Source organism: Moschus berezovskii, chromosome 4, assembly GCF_049115385.1.
Source record: "Moschus berezovskii isolate FMDL1 chromosome 4, NW_MosBer_1.0, whole genome shotgun sequence".
NCBI lineage: Eukaryota > Metazoa > Chordata > Mammalia > Artiodactyla > Moschidae > Moschus > Moschus berezovskii.
In genome coordinates, this window is record NC_142463.1 from 70699438 (window position 1) to 70721121 (window position 21684).

General features: G+C 37.5%; 2 protein-coding genes across 5 annotated transcripts in view; one reads left to right on the plus strand and one right to left on the minus strand.

The window, feature by feature from the left end:
• Nucleotides 1-5762: 5762 nt before the first annotated feature.
• On the plus strand, nucleotides 5763-20728 carry C4H1orf146 (chromosome 4 C1orf146 homolog). The gene is made up of 5 exons (XM_055403557.2): nucleotides 5763-5831; nucleotides 13199-13292; nucleotides 19270-19438; nucleotides 19843-19921; nucleotides 20594-20728. Exons 1-5 carry the CDS (start codon nucleotides 5763-5765, stop codon nucleotides 20726-20728), a joined length of 546 nt encoding a protein of 181 aa, XP_055259532.2.
• Nucleotides 17973-21684, minus strand: part of GLMN (glomulin, FKBP associated protein) — a 59910-nt gene continuing 56198 nt past the window's right edge. For 3 of the 4 annotated variants that reach the window (XM_055403556.2, XM_055403554.2, XM_088835496.1), the window contains one exon: nucleotides 17973-21663. In XM_055403556.2, coding sequence (XP_055259531.2) covers nucleotides 21553-21663 — 111 coding nt within the window. In that variant the 3' untranslated portion in view covers nucleotides 17973-21552. The remainder of the gene's footprint in view (nucleotides 21664-21684) is intronic. The other variant, XM_055403555.2, reaches the window with a different exon arrangement.

Sequence of the window (21684 nt, forward strand, 5' to 3'; positions counted from 1 at the left end):
CCCTGCCAATTAAATATAAGTGAAAGTGATAGTGAAGTCGCTCAGTCGTGTCCAACTCTTTGTGACCCCATGGGCTGTAGCCTACCAGCCTTCTCTGTCCATGGGATTTTCCAGGCAAGAATACTGGAGTAGGTTGCCATTTCCTTCTCCAAGAGATCTTCCCCAACCCAGGGATCGAACCTGGGTCTCCTGCATTGTTGGCAGACACTTTACTGTCTGAGCCACCAGGGAAGTCTTTTTTAATATAAGGATCAAACATAGGGATAGGGATAAATTAAATATAGGGATAGGGTAAAGATTTCTCGGATATGCAGGGGGTCAAAGTGTATCTCTATATCTGTTGATAAATATATGTGTCATGCATTCTTTTTTTCAAAAAACAACTAAAGAATGCTTCTGCAAAATTAAAACATAAATCAAGGGAAACATAGCTTTAACATAGGAGAGAGGAGAAAGGAATTCCCAGGATGACAGCTAATGAATCAGACCCAGATCTCCAGTTTATATTGAAGAGGGAAGGCCAGAGTCTATATGAGTGAGAAGAGATCTCTAGGGGAGAAAACTGTAACTGAGGGAGTATTTGTGTTGGAGAATTTGATAGAAGTACTGCAAGTCTTATAAAAGTGATTTATTATTTTGTTTTGGCTTGGTTAAAGGAGTTGACAGAAGTATATAATGATGGTAATAATACAATATGTCATATTTACGTTTTCCTATTCTGAGATAATAGAAAGCCCAGTGTTATTCTTCTTGTTGTTTGTCATTATATTCCCATGAAAATATGCTCAAAGACATTGAATGATCACAGTGATAGATAACAAGACTAGATCCCTGGTCTAACTTATGGTCTTTCTACTACACCGTGGGTCTTCTACCAAAAAGCCTGAATATGTGTCTTATATTATTCTCCTAAACTAATTTAATCCATCTCTGCACCTCAGATTTCTTAACACATAAGAAAGGCTCATAGCAAAACCCTCCCCCTTCATTTCAGTCAACCAGTAACCCCCTTATTTATTCCCAGTTTGCTGTGATTTATTTTGCTTCTGATATCTGGACTTACTGTTTGAACTTGCTAAAAGTGCTGGGCACTGTGCTCGGCATTGGGAATACAAAGATGGATAAAACATGGTCCCACTCCTTGAGGAGCTTCCAGTGAGAAGTCTTTTCATTGAGAATACGCTATATAAACAAATATAACTATATTAATGATTGATATAATAAAGATATGTTTGGAGTACTATAGTTCCCGAAAGAGGAAGGTCCTAATTGCCTGTAGAGAATAGGAAAAGCACAAACTGCTTATTATTAAAATTATATAGGAATTGTTAAGGAGAGGAGGGGAATTTTAGTTAAAAATATGTAAAGCGATGAGATGTGAAAAACATTTTGTTCAGGACTACAAGTTCTTCAGAATAGCTAGAGTATTTGTAATATGTTGAGGAATGGCAGGACATGAGGCTGAATAGGAAAGAATTTGTATACCTTCAGTTTAGACTTTGTTCTGTAAGCCACGGTGAATTATTGAAGGATTTTAATTGGGGAGGAATATGATATTTATGCAAAGTCAGTTGTAATTGGAAAAATTGGGGACCAGATCAAATGCCCAATTAAAATCACCAGTGATAATTGAAGGGTAGCAGAAATGCCACCCCAGAATATGCCTATTTGGCATAAGGATTATTTTGAGCTGATTATTATTTTTTTGAAACAAACACAGAAGAAGCTCTGAAAACAGAGTAGAAGTTTCCCTTTTGTGAAGGATATTTACATTTATGGAGGAAATCTTTTGTGGGTGTCTTTGTCTCTGTTTCTGGGAAAGTAGGATGATTCTCGGAGAAGGCAATGGCAAGCCACTCCAGTACTCTTGCCTAGAAAATCCCATGGATGGAGGAGCCTGGTAGGCTGCAGTCCCTGGGGTCGCTAAGGGTCGGACAGGACTGAGTGACCTCACTTTCACTTTCCACTTTCACACATTGGAGAAGGAAATGGCAACCCACTGCAGTGTTTTTGCCTGGAGAATCCCAGGGACGGGGGAGCCTGGTGGGCTGCCGTCTATGGGGTCACACAGAGCCGGACACGACTGAAGTGACGCAGCAGCAGCAGCAGCAGGATGATTCTAAATCACAGGAAACTCCTATCAGTGGAAATGGCACCAACTTAAATATGCATAACAAAACTTACCCTTGGTACTGTGCCTTTCCTAATTGTTGTTCAGTTGATAATTCGTGTCCGACTTGGTGAGTCCATGGATTGTAGCCCACCAGGCTCCTCTGTCCATGGAATTCTCCAGGCAGGAATACTGGAATGGGTTGCCATTCCCTTCTCCAGGGGATCTTCCTGACCCAGAGATCAAACCATGGTCTCCTGCACTGCAGGCAGATTCTTTACTGTCTGAGCCACCAAGGAGTGAAGTTGCTCAGTCATGTCCGACTCTGCTGTTGACTGTAGCCTACCAGGCTTCTCTGTCCATGGGATTCTTCAAGCAAGAATACTGGAGTGGGTTGCCATTTCCTTCTCCAGGGGATCTTCCCGACCCAGGGTCTCCCACATTGCAGACAGATGCTTTACCCTCTGAGCCACCAGGGAAGCCCCTTCCATAACTGGCCTCCCCCACGATGTCTTTCTTTTGTCATTAACTGAAAATGGTATTTAAGGTGGTAGCTTGAGCCATCTCAAGGATTTACTCAATTTTTCTGGGTATCTCCCATGTATACATGAGGTATACATGTTAATAAAATTCTGTTTGTGTTTCTCTTACCTGTCTTTTATAATAAGGGAGGGTCTAAGCCAAGAACTCAGAAGGGTAGAGGAGAAATTATTTTTCCTTCCCTATATAATTGTCAAATAAAGTGTGTCATAGCTATATAAAAGAAAGTTACCCAGCCTTTACATATTTTAAAAAATATGTAAGGAAAGTGCTTATGGCACAATGTTAAATGAAAACACTAGAGTATAAGTCCTAAATATGAGGAGATATATTCACAGATGAAAAGTCTCAAGTTCATAAAAATTTTAGTTTTGGGACTTCTCCAGTGGTCCAGTAGTTAAGACTCCATGCTTCCACTGCAAGGGACATGGGTTTGATCCCTCTTCAGGGAACTGAGATCTTGCATGCTATGTGGCATGGCCAAAAAAAAAAAAGCGCTTTTTTTCCAAAACTGTTATAGATAAATGCATTTCTAATTTTAAAAAGTCACTTTAGTAGGGCTTTTTGTTTTGGGTTTCTTTTCTTTTTTTTTTTGCATTTTATTTAGTTTTGTTTAAGTTTAATGTTAATTCCACGCTGTGCTGTGAACAATACAGATTCTATATCTGTGGCTCCAGTCAGATATCCAGTAGTAAAAATTAGCTTTAAGATACACACACTGAACAAAGAGGTTGAGGGAGCTAAGGAGGGAAAGAGGGGAGCCTAAGGGAGAAGGAAGAAGAAACAAACAATTGAACACATATGAAATCTTTTCCATACCACCTTCAATCCTAACCTGCTTCAGAGGGAGAGTAGAAGCAGGCCAGAGTGAGCAACCATGGATTGTTGAACTGTTCAAGCACCATGCTTTTCAGCAACATTTCAGCAGAGTTTGAAACACTTTTTACAGCAAAAACATTACAACAAACTCCCCAAACAATATTTAACCAACAGGGTTTTTTAAAATAATTGACATGGTGACTCTAAAATTTATCGGGATGAAAAATGACCAAAGGATAGCTACAGCACAACTGAGAAAGAGTTAAGATGGAGAGACTTCCCATAAAGATATCAAGACTTTTAAAAAATCTATGATAATTAAAAAACAGTATGACATTGATTTAGGAATAAGCAAACTGAGAGACTGAATAGAGAACCCAGAAACAGGTCTGTTAATATAGAAACATTGTATGACCAAGGTGGTATTATTAATGACCAGGGGGAGGAAGGAGACTGAATAAACAGTACTGGGACAACTAGATAGCCATATTTTCAAAAAATGAAGTTGGATCCCTACTTAAGACTCTATACAAAAAATCCAGATGAATAATTAAAGACTTAAATTTGAAAGGCCAAACTAAAAATTTAGAATACGGTGAAGGAGAATATTTGACTTTGGAATAGAGAAGGAAAAGAAACAAAAAAGCACTAATCATAAATGAAAAGACTGATAAATTTGACAATATTGAAAATTTTAACTTGTGTGTATCAGATATTACCATAAAGAAGGGGGGAAGACAAGTACGAACTGGCAGAAAACACACATAGCTAATCAAGACTGATATCCAGAATATGTCAAGAAATCCTACAAATGAATGAGAAAAGGAAATCTAATAGAAAAATGGGCAAAATACATCAGCTTGTCACAGAAATGGAAATATAGCTTAAGGGTGTTTAGTCTCAATATCAGAAAAGTGCCAAATTCAGACCATAATTAAATACAGTTTGGTGCTACTAGCTTAGTGGTAATTTTCACTTTTATTGCCACCCAACTACCCCAGACATGTATATCTTCAACTTCAGTGCACTGAACAGAATAACAGAATTCTGTTATTACATCATTTTCTTTTATTATTGGGTTGCTAGTATACTATGCTTATCACTGCCTAGAATGCTTTTTTTCCCCTTAGTGCAGTAGTTCTTAAAATGTGGTCCCCAGAACAGCATCAACAAGCATCACCAGTATACTTTTTAGAAATGCCCCACCCCTGAACTGTCTTTTAAAGGATGTTTGTATAGTAAATAATTGTAAGTTAGAGATAGTTACGTTATTTGCCTCTAGAGCAGAGGGCAGGTATGATTGCAGTCTCTTTAAAAAAGGTTGGGGCTTTCTGAGCTCTAATGTCCTTTCCTGTAGTGTAACCCCCTGTGTGTACAGATGGCTTTTGTCTCATCACCCCATGGGAATTGCCCTTGGGGAACTGCTAGAAGAAAATGGTGATACTCCTGTTGCTGTGAGTAGAAAACTGTCCTTTGTCTCTAATCCAAGAGTCTTTTGTCCTCCCCTGTACCCCTAAAACTCTTGCAGGTTAACTTTTTAGTTTGCCAGTAGGATAAAATTTCAGATCTTTCATAGTCTTTGACACATCTTTCTTTTCTAATGCTCTGAAATGGGAACCATTGCTTGTAATAATTGTTAATGGGAAGCATAATACTGAGTGAGCTTAACATATAAAGTATAATGAGCTTCACAGGTAGCGCTGGAGGTAAAGAACCTGCTTGCTAATGCAGGAGATGTAATGCAGGTTTGATCCCTCGGTCTGAAAGATCCCTGGAGGGCATGGCAATCCACTCCACTATTCTTGCCTGGAGAATCCCACTGACAGAGGAGCCTGATGGGGGTCTAGTCCATGAAGTGAAGTGTTAGTCACTCAGTCATGCCTGACTTTTTGCGACACCATGGATTGCAGCCCACCAGGCTCCTCTGTCCATGGGATTTTCCAGGCAAGAATACTGGAGTGGGTAGCCATTTCCTTCTCCAGGGGATTTTTCCGACCCAGGGATTGAACTCCGGTCTCCTGCACTGCAGGCAGATTCTTTACTGACTAAGCTATAGGGTCGCAAAGAGTCAGACACAACTGAAGTGACTTTAACAAAAAGAATGTATAACAAGACAGATACTTTTTTAGTGTTAAATTTTGACTGTCAAATATTCTTTAGAATGTCTCCATTACCCTAATTTTATTTCTTTCTGAAATTTACTCATTCATCAAGCAAACATTTCTATGTGTTATTTTTGCTGTTATTTTTCTCAGATTTTTGGCACCACCAGAAGCTGATTTGATCCAAAGGGATGGCTGAAAGTGATGGAAAAGGAAAAATAAAATGGACAACCACCATTATTATTAGCTCATCTCTTAAGGTAAAAGGAGGCATTTGGGCCATTGATCTTGAATTAAAAATTAAGCAATAGAACAATATTTTAAAATACTTTTAGCTTGATTATCCAAAGTTGTGTGAATCAGCAAGTATATAATCCAAAATGTGTTTTAAAGATAAATTAGGAGGATCACTACATCCATTTTCCTACTTCTCTAAATATCTGAAAGTTGGACATTTTCTTAAGTTTTTCTTTTTTTCTTCTCGCTAAGCCTATTCTGCTGCTGTTGCTGCTGCTAAGTCATTTCAGTTGTGTCCAACTCTGTGTGACTCCATAGACGGCAGCCCACCAGGCTCCCCGCTCCCTGGGATTCTCCAGGCAAGAACACTGGTGTGGGTTGCCATTTCCTTCTCCAGTGCATGAAAGTAAAAAGTGAAAGTGAAGTTGCTCAGTCATGTCCGACCCTCAGCAACCCCATGGACTGCAGCCTTCCAGGCTCCTCCGTCCATGGGGTTTTCCAGGCAAGAGTCCTGGAGTGGGGTGCCATTGCCTTCTCGGAAGCCTATTCTAAGAGATGTTAAATGATTCCAGAAACAACAATTCATATGCACATATATTACTTAAGGTTTTTTTGAGAAGTAAAACAACAGGAACTGACCTGTCTAGACTTAGTAGCATTGAGAGGAGGCTGTCTCCCTACAGCTTGAATGAGAAAGGAATGGGAAGTTGAATGCCTGAGGGCAATTGATCAGTGTTTTAACTCTGCAACTAGTAGGATTATCTAACCCTTTCCCTGATGTTTATCTTATGGTTACCGCATAATGTCTAGAATGAGGGGGCAAGAGATGATTCTTCATGGTAAAGAGGAGAGAGGTTAGAATAAGACTTTGAATACGATTTTTTTAAGTCTACCCTGTTCTTTCATTGTTGCTTCAAGCTGCCTTCTGCTTTGTTGGCTTTCGCCATCTAGCTCCATACCCGTTTTAACACAGCCTTAAGTTTCACTGGAATTTTTCATGCTTCTTTCTGTTAGATTTCTGGAATCCAGATTTTTCTCCCATATTTCTCTTGTTTCTTTAGCTTTGCCAGAGTGATTTTAAGAGAGCCAGCAACCAATTTGCCAAAAACTGCTTTTTATTTATTTATTATGTTTTATCTATCTTATTTTATGCTATTTGTCTCACCTTTTCTGGGTTTTTTTTTTCCTTTTGGCCTCTTTTTGTATTGTTAATATTGTCTCACATTTTTTCCTTTAACTAGCTTTGGAATTTATATGCTCTATTTCAGTTTTTTAATAGTTACCCTAGAACATTTAACATACATACTTAGCCCCACAAAATCCAAAGTAAATAATAATTTTTTATTGTTGTTTTTGTTGTTCAGTCACTCAGTTGTGTCTGACTTTTTACATCCTCATGGACTGCAGCATGCCAGGCTCCTCTGTTCTCTACTACCTCCCAAAGTTTGCTTAAATTCTTGTCCATAGAGTGGGTGATGCTGTCTAACCATGTCATCCTCTGTCGCCCCTTCTCTTTCTGCCCTCAATCTTTCCCAGCATCAGTCTTTTCCAATATATTGGCTGTTTGCATCAGGTAGCCAAAGTATTGAAGCTTTAGCTTCAGCAACAGTCCTTCCAATGAATATACGGGGTTGATTTCCTTTAGGATTGACTAGTTTGATTTCCTTGCAGTCTGAGGGACTCTCAAGAGTGTTCTCTAGTACCATAATTCAAAAGCATTAATACTTCAGTGCTCATCCTTCTTTATGTCCAACTTACATCCATACATGACTACTGGAGAAACTATAGCTTTGACTAGACGGACCTTTGTTGGCAAAGTGATGTCTTTGCTTTTTGATATGCTGTCTAGGTTTGTCAAAGCTTTCCTTCCAAGAAGCAGGTGTCTTTTAATTTCATGGCTATAGTCACTGCAGTGATTTTGGAGCCTAAGAAAATAAAATCTGTCTCTGGTTCCACTTTTTCCCCTTCTGTTTGCCATGAAGTGATGGGACTGGATGCCATGATCTTGTTTTTTTAATGTTGAGTTTCAGGCCAGCTTTTTCAGTCTCTTCTTTCATCCTTATCAAGAGGTTCCTTAGTTCCTCTTCACTTTCTGCCATCAGAGTGGTATCATCTCCATATCTGAGGTTGTTGATATTTCTCCTGGAAATCTTGATTCCATCTTGTGCTTTACCCAGCCTGGCATTTTGCATGATGTACTGTGCATGTAGATTAAATAGGATGACATTATAAAGCCTTGTCATACTCCTTTTCCAACTAGGAACCAGCCCATTGTTCCATGTCTGGTTTTAACTGTTGCTTCTTGACCCACATACACATTTCTCAGGAGATAGATAAGGTGGTCTGGTACTCCCATCTCTAGTAATTTTCCACAGTTTGTTGTGATCCACACAGTCAGTCTTTAGCATAGTCAGTGAAGCAGCACTAGATGTTTTTCTGGAACTCCCTTGCTTTTGCCATGATCCAACGAATGTTGACAATTTGATCTCTGGTTCCTCTGCCTCTTTGAAATTCATCTTGTACATCTGAAAGTTCTTGGATCATCTACTGCTGAAGCCTAGCTTGATAGATTTTGAGCATAACCTTGCTAGCATGTGAAATGAGCACACTTGTACGGTATTTTGAACATTCTTTGGCATTACCCTTCTTTGGGATAGGAATGAAAACTGACCACTTCCAGTCCTGTGGCCACTGATGTTTTTTCTAAATTTACTGACATATTGAGTGCAGCACTTTCACAGCATCATCTTTTAGGATTTTAAATAGCTCAACTGGAATTCCATCACCTCCACTAGCTTTGTTTGTATTAATGCTTTTTAAGGCCCATTTGACTTCACACAACTGGTAAAGAATCTGTCTGCAATGTGGGAGACCTGGGTTGGGAAGATCCCCTGGAGAAGGGAAAGGCTACCCACTCTAGTATTCTGGCTTGGAGAATTCCATGAACTGTATAGTCCATGGGGTGGCAAAGAGTCAGACACGAGTGAGCAACTTTCACTTTCACTGACTTCATGATCCAGGATGTCTGGCTTTAGGTGAGTCACCACACCATCGTGATTATCTGGGTTATTAAGGCCTTTTTTGTATAGTTCTGTATGTTCTTGCCACCTCTTCTTAATTTCTTCTGCTTCTGTTAGGTCCTTACTATTGCTGTTCTATATTGTGCCCATCCTTGCATGAAATGTTCCCTTGATATCCAATTTTCTTGAAGAGATCTTTAATCTTTCCCAATCTATTATTTTCCTCTCTCTTTGCATTGTTAATTTAAGAAGGCCTTCTTATCTTTCCTTGCTATTCTCTGGAACACTGCCTTCTTTTGGGTGTATTTTTCCCTTTCTCCCTTGCTTTTCACTTCTTTCTTCAGCTATTTGTAAAGCCTCCTCAGACAACCACTTTGCTTCTTGCATTTCGTTTTCTTTGGAATGGTTTTGGACACTGCTTCCTGTACAATGTTACGAACCTCTGTCCATAGTTCTTCAGGCACTCTGTCTACCAGATCTAAATCTTTGAACCTATTCATCACCTCCACTGTATAATCATAGGGATTTGATTCAGGTCATACGTGAATGGCGTCATGCTTTTCCCTACTTTCTTCAATTTAAGCCTGAATTTTGCAATAAGGAGTTAAAGATCTGAGCCACAGTCAGCCCCAGGTCTTGTTTTTTGTTGACTATATAGAGCTTCTCCATCTTTGGCTACAAAAAACATAATCAGTTTGATTTTGGTGTTGACCATCTGGTGATGTCCATGTATAGACTCATCTCTTGGGTTGCTGGAAAAGGCTGTTTGCTACTTATCTTCCTCTTACATGACAAATAAATCTTAGAACACTAATTCTAATCACCCTCTTCTGTATTGTATTTGTTGTTATCATATAGTTTAATTCTCTCAATTTTTTAACTCCACAAAGCATTATTGTTACTTTCTAAAGTTAGTATTTGTTTAGATTTACTCATGTCTTTGTTACTTTCTTTGCTCTTCTTCTTTAGGCTCAAACCTTCTGTTTTGGATCATTTTCCTTTTTATCTGAAGAATATAATTTAGAAATTACCTCAATGAGGACCATCTCAGTCTTCCTCTCAAAATACAGTTGACCCTTGAACAACTTGGGGGTTATAGGTGCACAGTTGAAAATTCACCTTTAACTTTACATTTGGCACATTGTATCAGCAGCTCTGCGTGCAACGATTCAGTGAACCTCAGATTGTGTAATATATATATTTATTGAAAAAATCTACATATAAATGGACCCACACAGTTCAAATCCATGTTGTACAAAAATCAACTATATTTTTGTTTCCCCCTTGAATTTGAAAGATGTTTTAAAAATCAATTTAACTGAGGTGGGACTTATATACAATAAAATATACACATTTAAAGTGTAAGCTTAATGAATTTTGAAAAATGTGTATACCTGTGTAACCATTACCCCAATAAAAATACATAGAACATTTTCACGGCTCCAGAAGATTGCTTCATGCCCTTTTATAATCAGTCCTTTTCCACTTGCCTGCCTCAAGCAGCCATTGATCTATCTCAAATTTATAGTTTTGCCTGTTGTAGTTGTTCTGTTGCTCAGTCATGTCCAACTCTTTGCAACCCCATCAACTGCAGCATGCCAGGCTCCCTGTCCCTCACTGTCTCCCGTAGTTTGCTCCGATTCATGTCCACTGATCGATGATGCTGTCTAACCATCTCATCCTGTGCCACCCCCTTCTTCTTTTGCCTTCAGTCTTTCCCAGTGAAAGTCGCTCAGTCATGTCCAACTCCTTGCGATCCCATGGACTGTATAGTCCAGGGAATTCTCCAGGCCAGAATACTGGAGTGGGTAGCAGTTCCCTTCTCCAGGGGATCTTCCCAACCCAGGGTCGAACCCAGGTCTCCTGCATTGCGGGCGGATTCTTTACCAGCTGAGCCACAAGGGAAGCCCAGTCTTTCCCAGCATCAGGGACTTTTCTGGTGAGTCACCTCTTTGCATCAGATGGCTAAAGTATTAGAGCTTGTTTCTCCATCAGTCCTTCCAGTGAATATTCAGGGTTGATTTCCTTTAGGAAAGGATCTGTTACATCCTTTTATATAATTTCTAATTCTTTGCCAAAATTCTCAATCTTCTCTTTTATCTCCTTGAATATAGTAAACAGCTGTTTTAAGGTACACATGTAACTTTATGTATAATGTCCTGTTACTGCTTCTATTACCTGTTGTTTCTCATAGTTCTCTTTTCATGTAATTTTGTCTCTTTATATATCTGATTATTTTTGTTTGTTGGAATTTGTATTTTAAAAAAAGTGTTTGTAGAAATTATTTGAGACCTAGAATAGTGTTATATTCCTCTAGAGAAACCTTAATTCTGAGAGAAAATTAAATCTTTAATTTTCTAAGCAGGGTTTCCAGATAAAATATAGGACACTCAGTTAACTAAGTTTCAGGTAAATAATGAATTTAAGTTCATCCCAAATATTGCATGGGACATACTTATATTAATACTAAAATATCATGTTTATCTGAAATTGAAACTTAACTGGATGTTCTATATTTTTATTTGCTGATCTGGCAACCCAGCTTCTATTGTATGTAATAAAAGAGCTTATGTCCTGTTCATTTCAGTGATACTTGTTATGTTTGAACTGAGAAAATATTCAGATAATTTTCTTTGTTCTGTAGCTGAAATGAGACCTAATTGAGAAAGGTTGCTCTAGGGAGTGCTTCTGCAAGGTGCTTGGGAGCACTAGTAATACAGTTATCACTTTAATCCAATTTTAGGGATTGAAATGGTTTGAAGCTAGGCTGCAGCCCCTATGAGAGCTGTTCCACTTTCATCAAAAGCTCTCTTCAGCCTCTCATCTGTCTCTTCCTGAATTGACAGACGCCCTCAGGGGAAAAAATGGCCTAAATGCCTATCTCTTATCTTTGAATTTCTGTATAGGTCTTGGTCTTGTAATTTTTCACTATCCTGCTAGCTCTCTGATGCATTCAAGCAGATTTTTAAAAATTTTCCAGCTTTTCTAGATGCCTTCAGCAGGAGAGTTGGCCTAAATTACTTAATCTGCCATCACTGGAAGCAATATATAATTTGAAAACAGCAGAAAACTCATGGGAAGAGTCTTAATTGAACTCTAGGTCAGGATCTATTTGAGTAGCATAAAATACTGTATCTTTAGGAAGGAATCAAGTATTTGGTACCTAATTCCAAACTGTGTACTTAAAATATACACAGGCAAATGTATAATAATAATGAGGCAAAATATAAAATAAATGTAAGGGATTTCTATCTACTTGGAGATTAACAAGCTTGAGTTTTAACCAGTCAGTAAATACTATGAACCACTTATATTTTAATGCTTTGCTCAGTCGCTTCAGTGGTGTCTGACTCTTTGCAACCCCATGGACTGTATCCTGCCAGGCTCCTCTGTCCATGGGATTTTCCTGGCAAGGGTACTGGAGTGGGTTGCCATGCCCCTCATCCAGGGGATCTGCCTCCTGTGTCTTCTGCATTGCAGGCGGATAATGAATGCTAAGCCACTGGGGAGGTGCTTTAGGTAATATCTGATTGTTAATAGCTTCTTTTATAACTGTACCCCTTAAAGATTTGATCATTGAGACACTAAATGTGGTCTCTCTATGGAGAAAAAAACTTAGAAAAAAAGTAAAAATATTTAGTTCTCCTGGAATACACTGTGGGTTTGGAAATGAGTTGTATTACTACAGCTGTTACTTAAGGAAGAAATTGAGGACACTATGAAAGAATTAAACTATAAGAGCAAATACAAAGTTTTTAAAAAAACAACTTAAAGATGGATTCTGACATGCATTAATGAATAAATAGAAGGTGACGTGTTTATTAGATGTGGTGTGTTAGATGATTGACAGAACCATGAAGTGCCATACAAAAAACTACAAAGACACAGTCAATTCTCCAGTTTATCTGTTTACTGTTACTTTTAGTAAACTTTTCAAATGTTTTAAGCACTTAGGTGAGTTAGAAAACATGTATGAAGACAATAGGGCTTTTGGTTTAAATACTAAACATCTAATTTCTAGGCCTCAAATATTTCTAATTTCCTATTTATCCATATAATTATGGGTATGTGACGAATCCATCTTCAAGCTGCTTTTTAAGAAGTTTGTGTTTGCTCTTACAGTTTAATTCTTTAACATTGTCCTTAGTTTCTTCCCTAATTAACATAACTAGTACACAACTCATTTCCAAACCCATAGTGTATTTCAGGAGAACTAAATATTTTTAGTTTAAGTTTTTTTCCTCCATAGAGCACATTTAGTGTCTCAATGATCAAATCTTTAAGTGCACAGTTAAACTTCATGTTTTTTCATTAGCTTTAATTATTAAAAAGATAATTTTAAGTCTGTATTTCTGTATTTTTATTTAAAGAGTTATGAAGTTGCAGCTGCCCTAGAAAATCGAAGCCACAAGGTTCGGTATTCAGATTCAGTGGAAAATGAATCAATTATATTTTCTCTTTCTGGTACAGTATATTTGCTGACTTCCTTGATTTAAGTTTGTTAATAAATACGTGCATGTAAATTCTAATTATTCAGTAGTTCAGTAACGAAGTAATAAGCTTAAGGTGTTATTTTGGGGAAAGGTGAATGTGTAATAAAACTTTGTTACTCCTGTAAAAGCAGTTCAGTTCAGTTCAGTTCAGTTCAGTCGCTCAGTCGTGTCCGACTCTCCGCGACCCCATGAATCACAGCACGCCAGGCCTCCCTGTCCATCACCAACTCCCGGAGTTCACTCAAACTCATGTCCACAGAGTCTGTGATGCCATCCAGCCATCTCATTCTCCGTCGTCCCCTTCTCCTCCCGCCCCCAACCTTTCCCAGCATCAGAGTCTTTTCCAGTGAGTCAACTCGTCGCGTGAGGTGGCCAAAGTATTGGAGTTTCAGCTTTAGCATCAGTCCCTCCAATGAACATCCAGGATTGATCTCCTTTAGAATGGACTGGTTGGATCTCCTTGCAGTATAAGGGACTCTCAAGAGTCTTCTCCAACACCACAGTTCAAAAGCATCGATTCTTCGGCGATCAGCCTTCTTCACAGTCCAACTCTCACATCCATACATGACCACGGGAAAAACCATAGCCTTGACTAGACGGACCTTGGTTGGCAAAGTAATGTCTCTGCTTTTTAATATACTATCAAGGTTGGTCATACATATGGCCAATTACCAAATACATTCCTTTTTAGATTACAATTGTTGAACAGTTAAAATTACTGGAATCTAGTAGAGGATGGTACAAACTACTTGTTTTGAAACTAACATGAAAGTACAACAAAGCCACCCTCCCTAACAATCAACATTTAAAATATTACATATATTAATGAAGAGGCTAGCATCATATTGATCAAAATCTGTATACAAGAACAATACAGGATGTAAAGCAATCATCCAATTTAAAAAATTAGGTGGGAAAAAAACAATATAGGAGAATGTTTTTCATGATTTTGTACAAGAGTTTACTGAACATAATATAAACAAATACTAACTAAAAGAACCAAATGGGGACAAATGTTCCTGAAATCATAAAACTATACAACTTGAGTCATAGGCAAAGGAATTAGATTAGGATATGACAAAACTGGGGACGTGGGAAGGGGGCAGCTCTACTTGTGCTTGGAAAATGATAGAAGTGATAAAAAGATGTGGAGGTAAAGGATTTTATTAGAATGGTTATGAATAGACCTGTACTCTAACAGAGATTTTGGAAGACAAGCACTTTCAAAAGCTCCTAGAAATAGACATCCAAGCTGAAAATGGTCCAACCTCAAATTCATCCCTCCTGGTTGGATAGAGAGCCCTCTAGAAAGAAGTAAAATATTTTTGGTAAATACCTACTCTATTGTATGCTTTGATCACTTTGTATACATTCTCTTATTTAATCCTTTTAACAAACCTATCAAAGAACTATTATTCCAACCTTACAGATGAGGTATTTAGATTCAGAAAGGTTATATAAATATTTATCATCAAGTTCATTCAATTAGTATAATCGCATAGTTATTTACTTCCTGAGATTGTGTCTTCCACTCATCTTTTATTTTTATTAATTAAAATTTTTTATTAGAAAACTGAAATTTACAATGTGTTTATATCACTCACTGAGTACATGGCATTTAAAAACAACATCATTACAGAAAGATAACAAAAATACAAAGTCTTAAAACCTACGGGATATGGAAAACATTATCCACTGAGGCCTTAAATGTAGTAGACTTTACATAAAAAGGAAAAGCAATGAGTATACAAGTATACAGCCAGTTTAGGAAGTTAGCAAAATAAACAGAATAATCATAAAGAAAAGAAAGCAACTAATACATACCAGGTATTAATCCAGTAAAAATAAAGATAAAATTGAGAGGCTCAACAGAGTCAAAGCTGACTTAAAAATCTTCTCTAAAAAGGGAAACATCAGGTAACAATAATCAAACAGAAAAATCTTGCAAATAAACAATACTCAAAATGGAAATTACTCATAGAAGCATTAAGAATATAAATAATAGAAACAACTTTATGCCTATGCATTCGAAGATTAGTTGTCTCATATACAGGGTTCAGTTCAGTTCAGTTCAGTCGCTTAGTCGTGTCTGACTCTTTGCGACCCCACGAACCACAGCACGCCAGGCCTCCCTGTCCATCACCAACTCCCAGAGTTCACACAAACCCATGTCCATCAAGTCGGTGATGCCATCCAGCCATCTCATTCTCTGCCGTCCCCGTCTCCTCCTACCCCCAGTCCCTCCCAGCATCAGACTCTTTTCCAGTGAGTCAACTCGTCACATGAGGTGGCCAAAGTATTGGAGTTTCAGCTTTAGCATAAGTCCTTCCAATGAACACCCAGGATTGATCTCCTCTAGAATGGACTGGTTGGATTTCCTTACAGTCCAAGGGACTCTCAAGAGTCTTCTCCAACACCACAGTTCAAAAGCATCAATTCTTCGGCGATCAGCTTTCTTCACAGTCCAACTCTCACATCCATACATGACCACGGGAAAAACCATAGCCTTGACCAGACAGACCTTTGTTGGCAAAGTAATGTCTCTGCTTTTTAATATGCTATCTAGGCTGGTCATAACTTTCCTTCCAAGGAGCAAGCGTCTTTTAATTTCATGGCTGCAATCAGCATCCAAAGTGATTTTGGAGCCCAAAAAAATAAAGTCTGACACTGTTGCCACTGTTTCCCCATCTATTTCCCATGAAGTGATGGCACTAGATGCCATGATCTTCGTATACAGGGTTATTGTTTCTAAATTCCATATATATGTGTTAATATACTGTATTGGTGTTTTTCTGGCTTATTTCACTCTGTATAATAGGCTCCAGTTTCATCCACCTCATTAGAACTGATTCAAATGTATTCTTTTTAATGGCTGAGTAATACTCCATTGTGTATATATACCACAGCTTTCTTATCCATTCTTCTGCAGATGGACATCTAGGTTGCTTCCATGTCCTGGCTATTATAAACAGTGCTGCAATGAACACTGGAGTACATGTGTCTCTTTCAATTCTGGTTTCCTCGGTGTGTATGCCCAGGAGTGCGATTGCTGGATCATATGGCAGTTCTCTTTCCAGTTTTTTAAGGAATCTCCACAGTTCTCCATAGTGGCTGTACTAGTTTGCATTCCCACCAACAGTGTTAAGAGGGTTCCGTTTTCTCCACACCCTCTCCAGCATTTATTGCTTGTAGACTTTCGGATAGCAGCCATTCTGGCTGGTGTGAAATGGTACCTCATTGTGGTTTTGATTTGCATTTCTCTGATTATGAGTGATATTGAGCATCTTTTCGTGTTTTTGTTAGCCATCTGTATGTCTTCTTTGGAGAAATGTATGTTTAGTTGTTTGGCCCATTTTTTGATTGGGTCGTTTATTTTTCTGGAATTGAGTTGCAGGAGTTGCTTGTATATTTTTGAGATTGTCAGTTGCTTCATTTGCTATTATTTTTTCCCATTCTGAAGGCTGTCTTTTCACCTTGCTTATAGTATCCTTTGCTGTGCAGAAGCTTTTAATTTTAATTAGGTCCCATTTGTTTATTTTTGCTTTTATTTCCTATATTCTTGGAGGTGGGTCATGGAGGATCCTGCTGTGATTTATGTCAGAGAGTATTTTGCCTATGTTCTCCTCTAAGAGTTTTATAGTTTCTGGTTTTACATTTAGATCTTTAATCCATTTGAGTTTATTTTTGTGTATGGTGTTAAGGATTGTTCTAGTTTCATTCTTTTACAAGTGGTTGACCAGTTTTCCCAGCACCACTTGTTAAAGAGACTGTCTTTTCTCCATTGAATATTCTTGCCTCCTTTGTCAAAGATAAGGTGTCCATAGGTGTGTGGATTTATCTCTGGGCTTTCTATTTTGTTCCATTGATCTATATTTCTGTCTTTTTGCCAGTACCATACTGTCTTGATGACTGTGGCTTTGTAGTAGAGCCTGAAGTCCAGCAGGTTGATTTCCCCCAGTTCTTCTTTCTCAAGATTGCTTTGGCTGTTTGAGGTTTTTTGTAATTCCATACAAATGTGAAATTATTTGTTCTAGCTCTGTGAAAAATACCGTTGGTAGCTTGATAGGGATTGCACTGAATCTATAAATTATTTTGAATAGAAGGAACATACCTCAACATAATAAAAGCTGATTGCAGCCATGAAATTAAAAGACGCTTACTCCTTGGAAGGAAAGTTATGACCAACCTAGATAATATATTAAAAAGCAGAGACATTACTTTGCCAACCAAGGTCCGTCTAGTCAAGGCTATGGTTTTTCCCGTGGTCTTGTATGGATGTGAGAGTTGGACTGTGAAGAAAGCTGATCGCCGAAGAATTGATGCTTTTGAACTGTGGTGTTGGAGAAGACTCTTGAGAGTCCCTTGGACTGCAAGGAGATCCAACCAGTCCATTCTAAAGGAGATCAATCCTGGGTGTTCATTGGAAGGACTGATGCTAAAGCTGAAACTGCAATACTTTGGCCACCTCATGCAACGGGTTGACTCACTGGAAAAGACTCTGATGCTGGGAAAGGTTGGGGGCGGGAGGAGAAGGGGACGACCGAGAATGAGATGGCTGGATGGCATCACCGACTCTGTGGACATGAGTTTGAGTGTACTCTGGGAGTTGGTGATGGATAGGGAGGCCTGGCGTGCTGTGATTCATGGGGTTGCGGAGAGTCGGACACGACTGAGCGACTGAACTGAACTGATGACAAACCCACAGCAAACATTATCCTCAATGGTGAAAAATTGAAAGCATTTCCCCTAAAGTCAGGGACAAGACAAGGGTGCCCACTCTCACCACTACTATTCAACATAGTTTTGGAAGTTTTGGCCACAGCAATCAGAGCAGAAAAAGACATAAAAGGAATCCAAATTGGAAAAGAAGGAAAACTCTCACTGTTTGCAGATGATATGATCCTCTACACAGAAAACCCTAAAGACTCTACCAGAAAATTACTAGAGCTAATCACTGAATATAGTAAAGTTGCAGGATATAAAATCAACACACAGAAATCCCTTGCATTCCTATACACTAATAATGAGAAAATAGAGAAATTAAGGAAACAATTCCATTCACCGTCACAACGGAAAGAATTAAATACTTAGGAATATATCTACCTAAAAGAACAAAAGACCTATATATAGAAAACTATAAAACACTGGCGAAAGAAGTCAAAGAGGACACTAATAGATGGAGAAATATACTGTGTTCGTGGATTGGAAGAATAAATATTGTGAAAATGAGTACACTACCCAAAATAATTTATAGATTCAATGCAATCCACTCATCTTTTAAAGAGCTAATCAGATTAATCTTCTCTTCTGGACCATTCTTTTTTTGGGAGGTGGGGGGAGGATTGCCACATGGAGTGCAGGATCTTAGTTCCCCAATCAGGGATCGAACCTGTGCCCTCTGCAGTGGAAGCACTGAGTCCTAACCAGTGGACTACCAGGGAAGCCTTCTGGAGCATTCTTACACACTTGATCCTGTTTCAGAGACCCTAGATATCTGCTCCTGACTGTGTTAATTTATATAATGGTTTATGTTATGATACAAAAGATTCTCCAAGAAATAACTAAAAGTTTGCTTAAAACTACTTTTCTTTAGTTGATTTTCAGCTTTTAAAAATTATAACATGAAAAATTAACATGTAACTGAAATTAGGCCTTTACTTTCATTGTGGATAGTGCCTTAAAGGAAAAAAATGGTTACTGACCCAGAAAGCGTTCTCCCCTTAAATATTTAGATTGTCATTCTTTTATTACAGAGCACTTCAAAGAACTACCTAATTATTTTGCTGTGTAAGACTTTTGTTATAGTGATTTCCATCTGTTATGGGTTTAGGGCCTGGACATTTACATATATGTTTTAACTTATAGTTATTTTTGTTGATTTTACTGTTTATAAAAAATTTTTATTAATATGACAAAGTGACATTTTATATTATGTTCACCTTTCCTAGGAGTTGCATTTTTATTGATGGACGCTAGAGAATGCTTTATGTCTGCTGAAGAAACATTTCTAGCCAAAATTGAGAAGTTTATTAACATTCACCAAAATAGTTTTTTGGTTCTGTCTGCTGCCCTGCATGGACCTGAAGAGTGGAAACTGATGTTCAGAATTCAGCAGAGGTATGGACAGTAACACTACAGACCTGTTTTCCTTATTTTATGTACTTCAGTTCTGAATTGTTTCAGGCAAGTGAATTATGTTTTGCCAGAAGATAAACTTTATAATGTTAACCTTTCATTTTTAATACAACACAGGCCAAAGAGCTATTCTATGAATGAGGGTGACAAGTTTCAGAATGCATGCTGATTTATGGAATTCTTCAGCAAGACTAAATCAGAAGTGAACACTTTTTAGTCAATTAAGTTCTGGTTTTAAAGCCGTATTAAGTCCTCTGTGGAATAAGGCAGGCATGAATGAATAAACAAATGACAAACAATAAAGGATTTTTGTCTCTTCTTTCCACTTAGGATAACAAATGTAAGTCATATAATCTATTTAACTTAAACCATTTTTTTTCCCCCAGATTCCTGGGTAGTAACTTACGGATACTTCCAGTACACAACACAGTAAATGCTATTAATCTTATGTGCACCATAGCTAAGGTAAGTCACCAGAGGAAAATGATATACATACATACACACTGATAAACTTTGAGATTCTTTACTTCAAAATGCATTCGCTATTCAATGGAACTGACAAATATTCTGTTTCCCTTAGAAAAATTGCTATTTCCAAACACATGCAACTCTTTCCCAAGCCTGAACTTGGCCTCTCAAGTCTTCTCAATTCCAGTAGCAACTATCAGAATCACTCATTTAGGTCAAAAGATCATTTGCTCATATATACATTGTGTTAGCCCTATTGGTTACTTAAATCTTCTTTCAAATTCTCAAGTATAAATACTGGTAGTCATGAACTGTCAGAGTGCAAACATGCTATTTTATAACTTGACTAGTTTCCACTTTTCTTTTCATGCCTGTTCTCCATAAAGTGTGCTCCCAACTCTCATCCCAACTCTCATAGGCAGAGTTAGGTGTTCCTTAATCTCTTAGTTGGAACAGATCCCTGTTGAAGCAATTCTTAATAGTATTCTACATTTCTGGTTTGCATGTTTGAAATTCCATACAGACAAAGATCAGTTATTTTTCTATTACTCTAATAACTCATACATAGTACTGATTAATACCTGTTGAATAAGTTAGGTATTTTATGATGTGACCCTATAAAAATACCTTATTTCTTAAATAATGTTGCATGTTTATATCTTCTTCCAGATCACCTCCAAATCATACATAGATGGCATCTGCTACAGAATGATAACAACTAAAGCTTACATCATTGAGCAAAGTCCTGTGTGGAAAACACTTCAAAAGATAAAACTGAGTTGTGATACATTTAACCCAAATTAGATTATCAACTATAAATGTTCTTTGGGAAGGATATTAAAATAAAATACATATAATTAAAAATGATTTTACTTTCAGAGTTCTGTTAATTCCTTTAATAATGTTCAAAAAATATTGGTACATGTATATAAAACTTAGATTGAAGCTTCTTAATGATACAAATTAAGTTGGAAGAACAAATGTTTAATTGCAAATTAAGTATACAGCATTTTCTAATTAGCCCCTTGGGTTAAAGAAAAAGTCATATATACCTTTTTATAATACAAGCCAGCCACTATTTCTAAAATTAATCTTCACAGATACTTTCACATTGTAACTACTGCTGGAAAGCTGGTGATAGAGGACTCTGCCCTCTGAGACTCCTGAGGCAGGGAAGAAAAGGGAAATTAGGAGTAGTACACAGACTCAGAATTTTTCTCTAAGCTCTTACAGTGCTATGATAGCCAGTTTAACACTGGGAGTTCTAAAATAGCATCTAACTGGAACATAAAGTGTATCAGAATTTTTATAAACTCACAACTGTATGAATAAAGGTAATTCCAGTATATTTTATGAAATCATAATATAAAATTATTGATTCTTATTAGATTTCTCAACAGTAGTATTTAAAATACACATGGGCATTATTTACCATATAGATACCTTTTTAAAAGGAAATAATGCTACTGATCCATAATGTGTCATTGCTGAAACAGATAAGTAAGAGAAGCTACATTTATTTTTCTATCAGTGTGTTTTACAGAAAAACTTGTATAAAGGTATTAAATAAACCATAATGAAAAATATAGTGTATTACTAGTTTTTATTTAGGAGATGGAGCTTTCACTTTATCCCATATTTTCCTCAGAGGTAGACTTTGTTTTTGTTTCAATGAGTTCTTCTACTCGAGCCAGAACACTTTCAATCAAGTCAAATGTGAAAAGAGCTGAATGTAGGACCTACAATGCCAAGAAAAATTA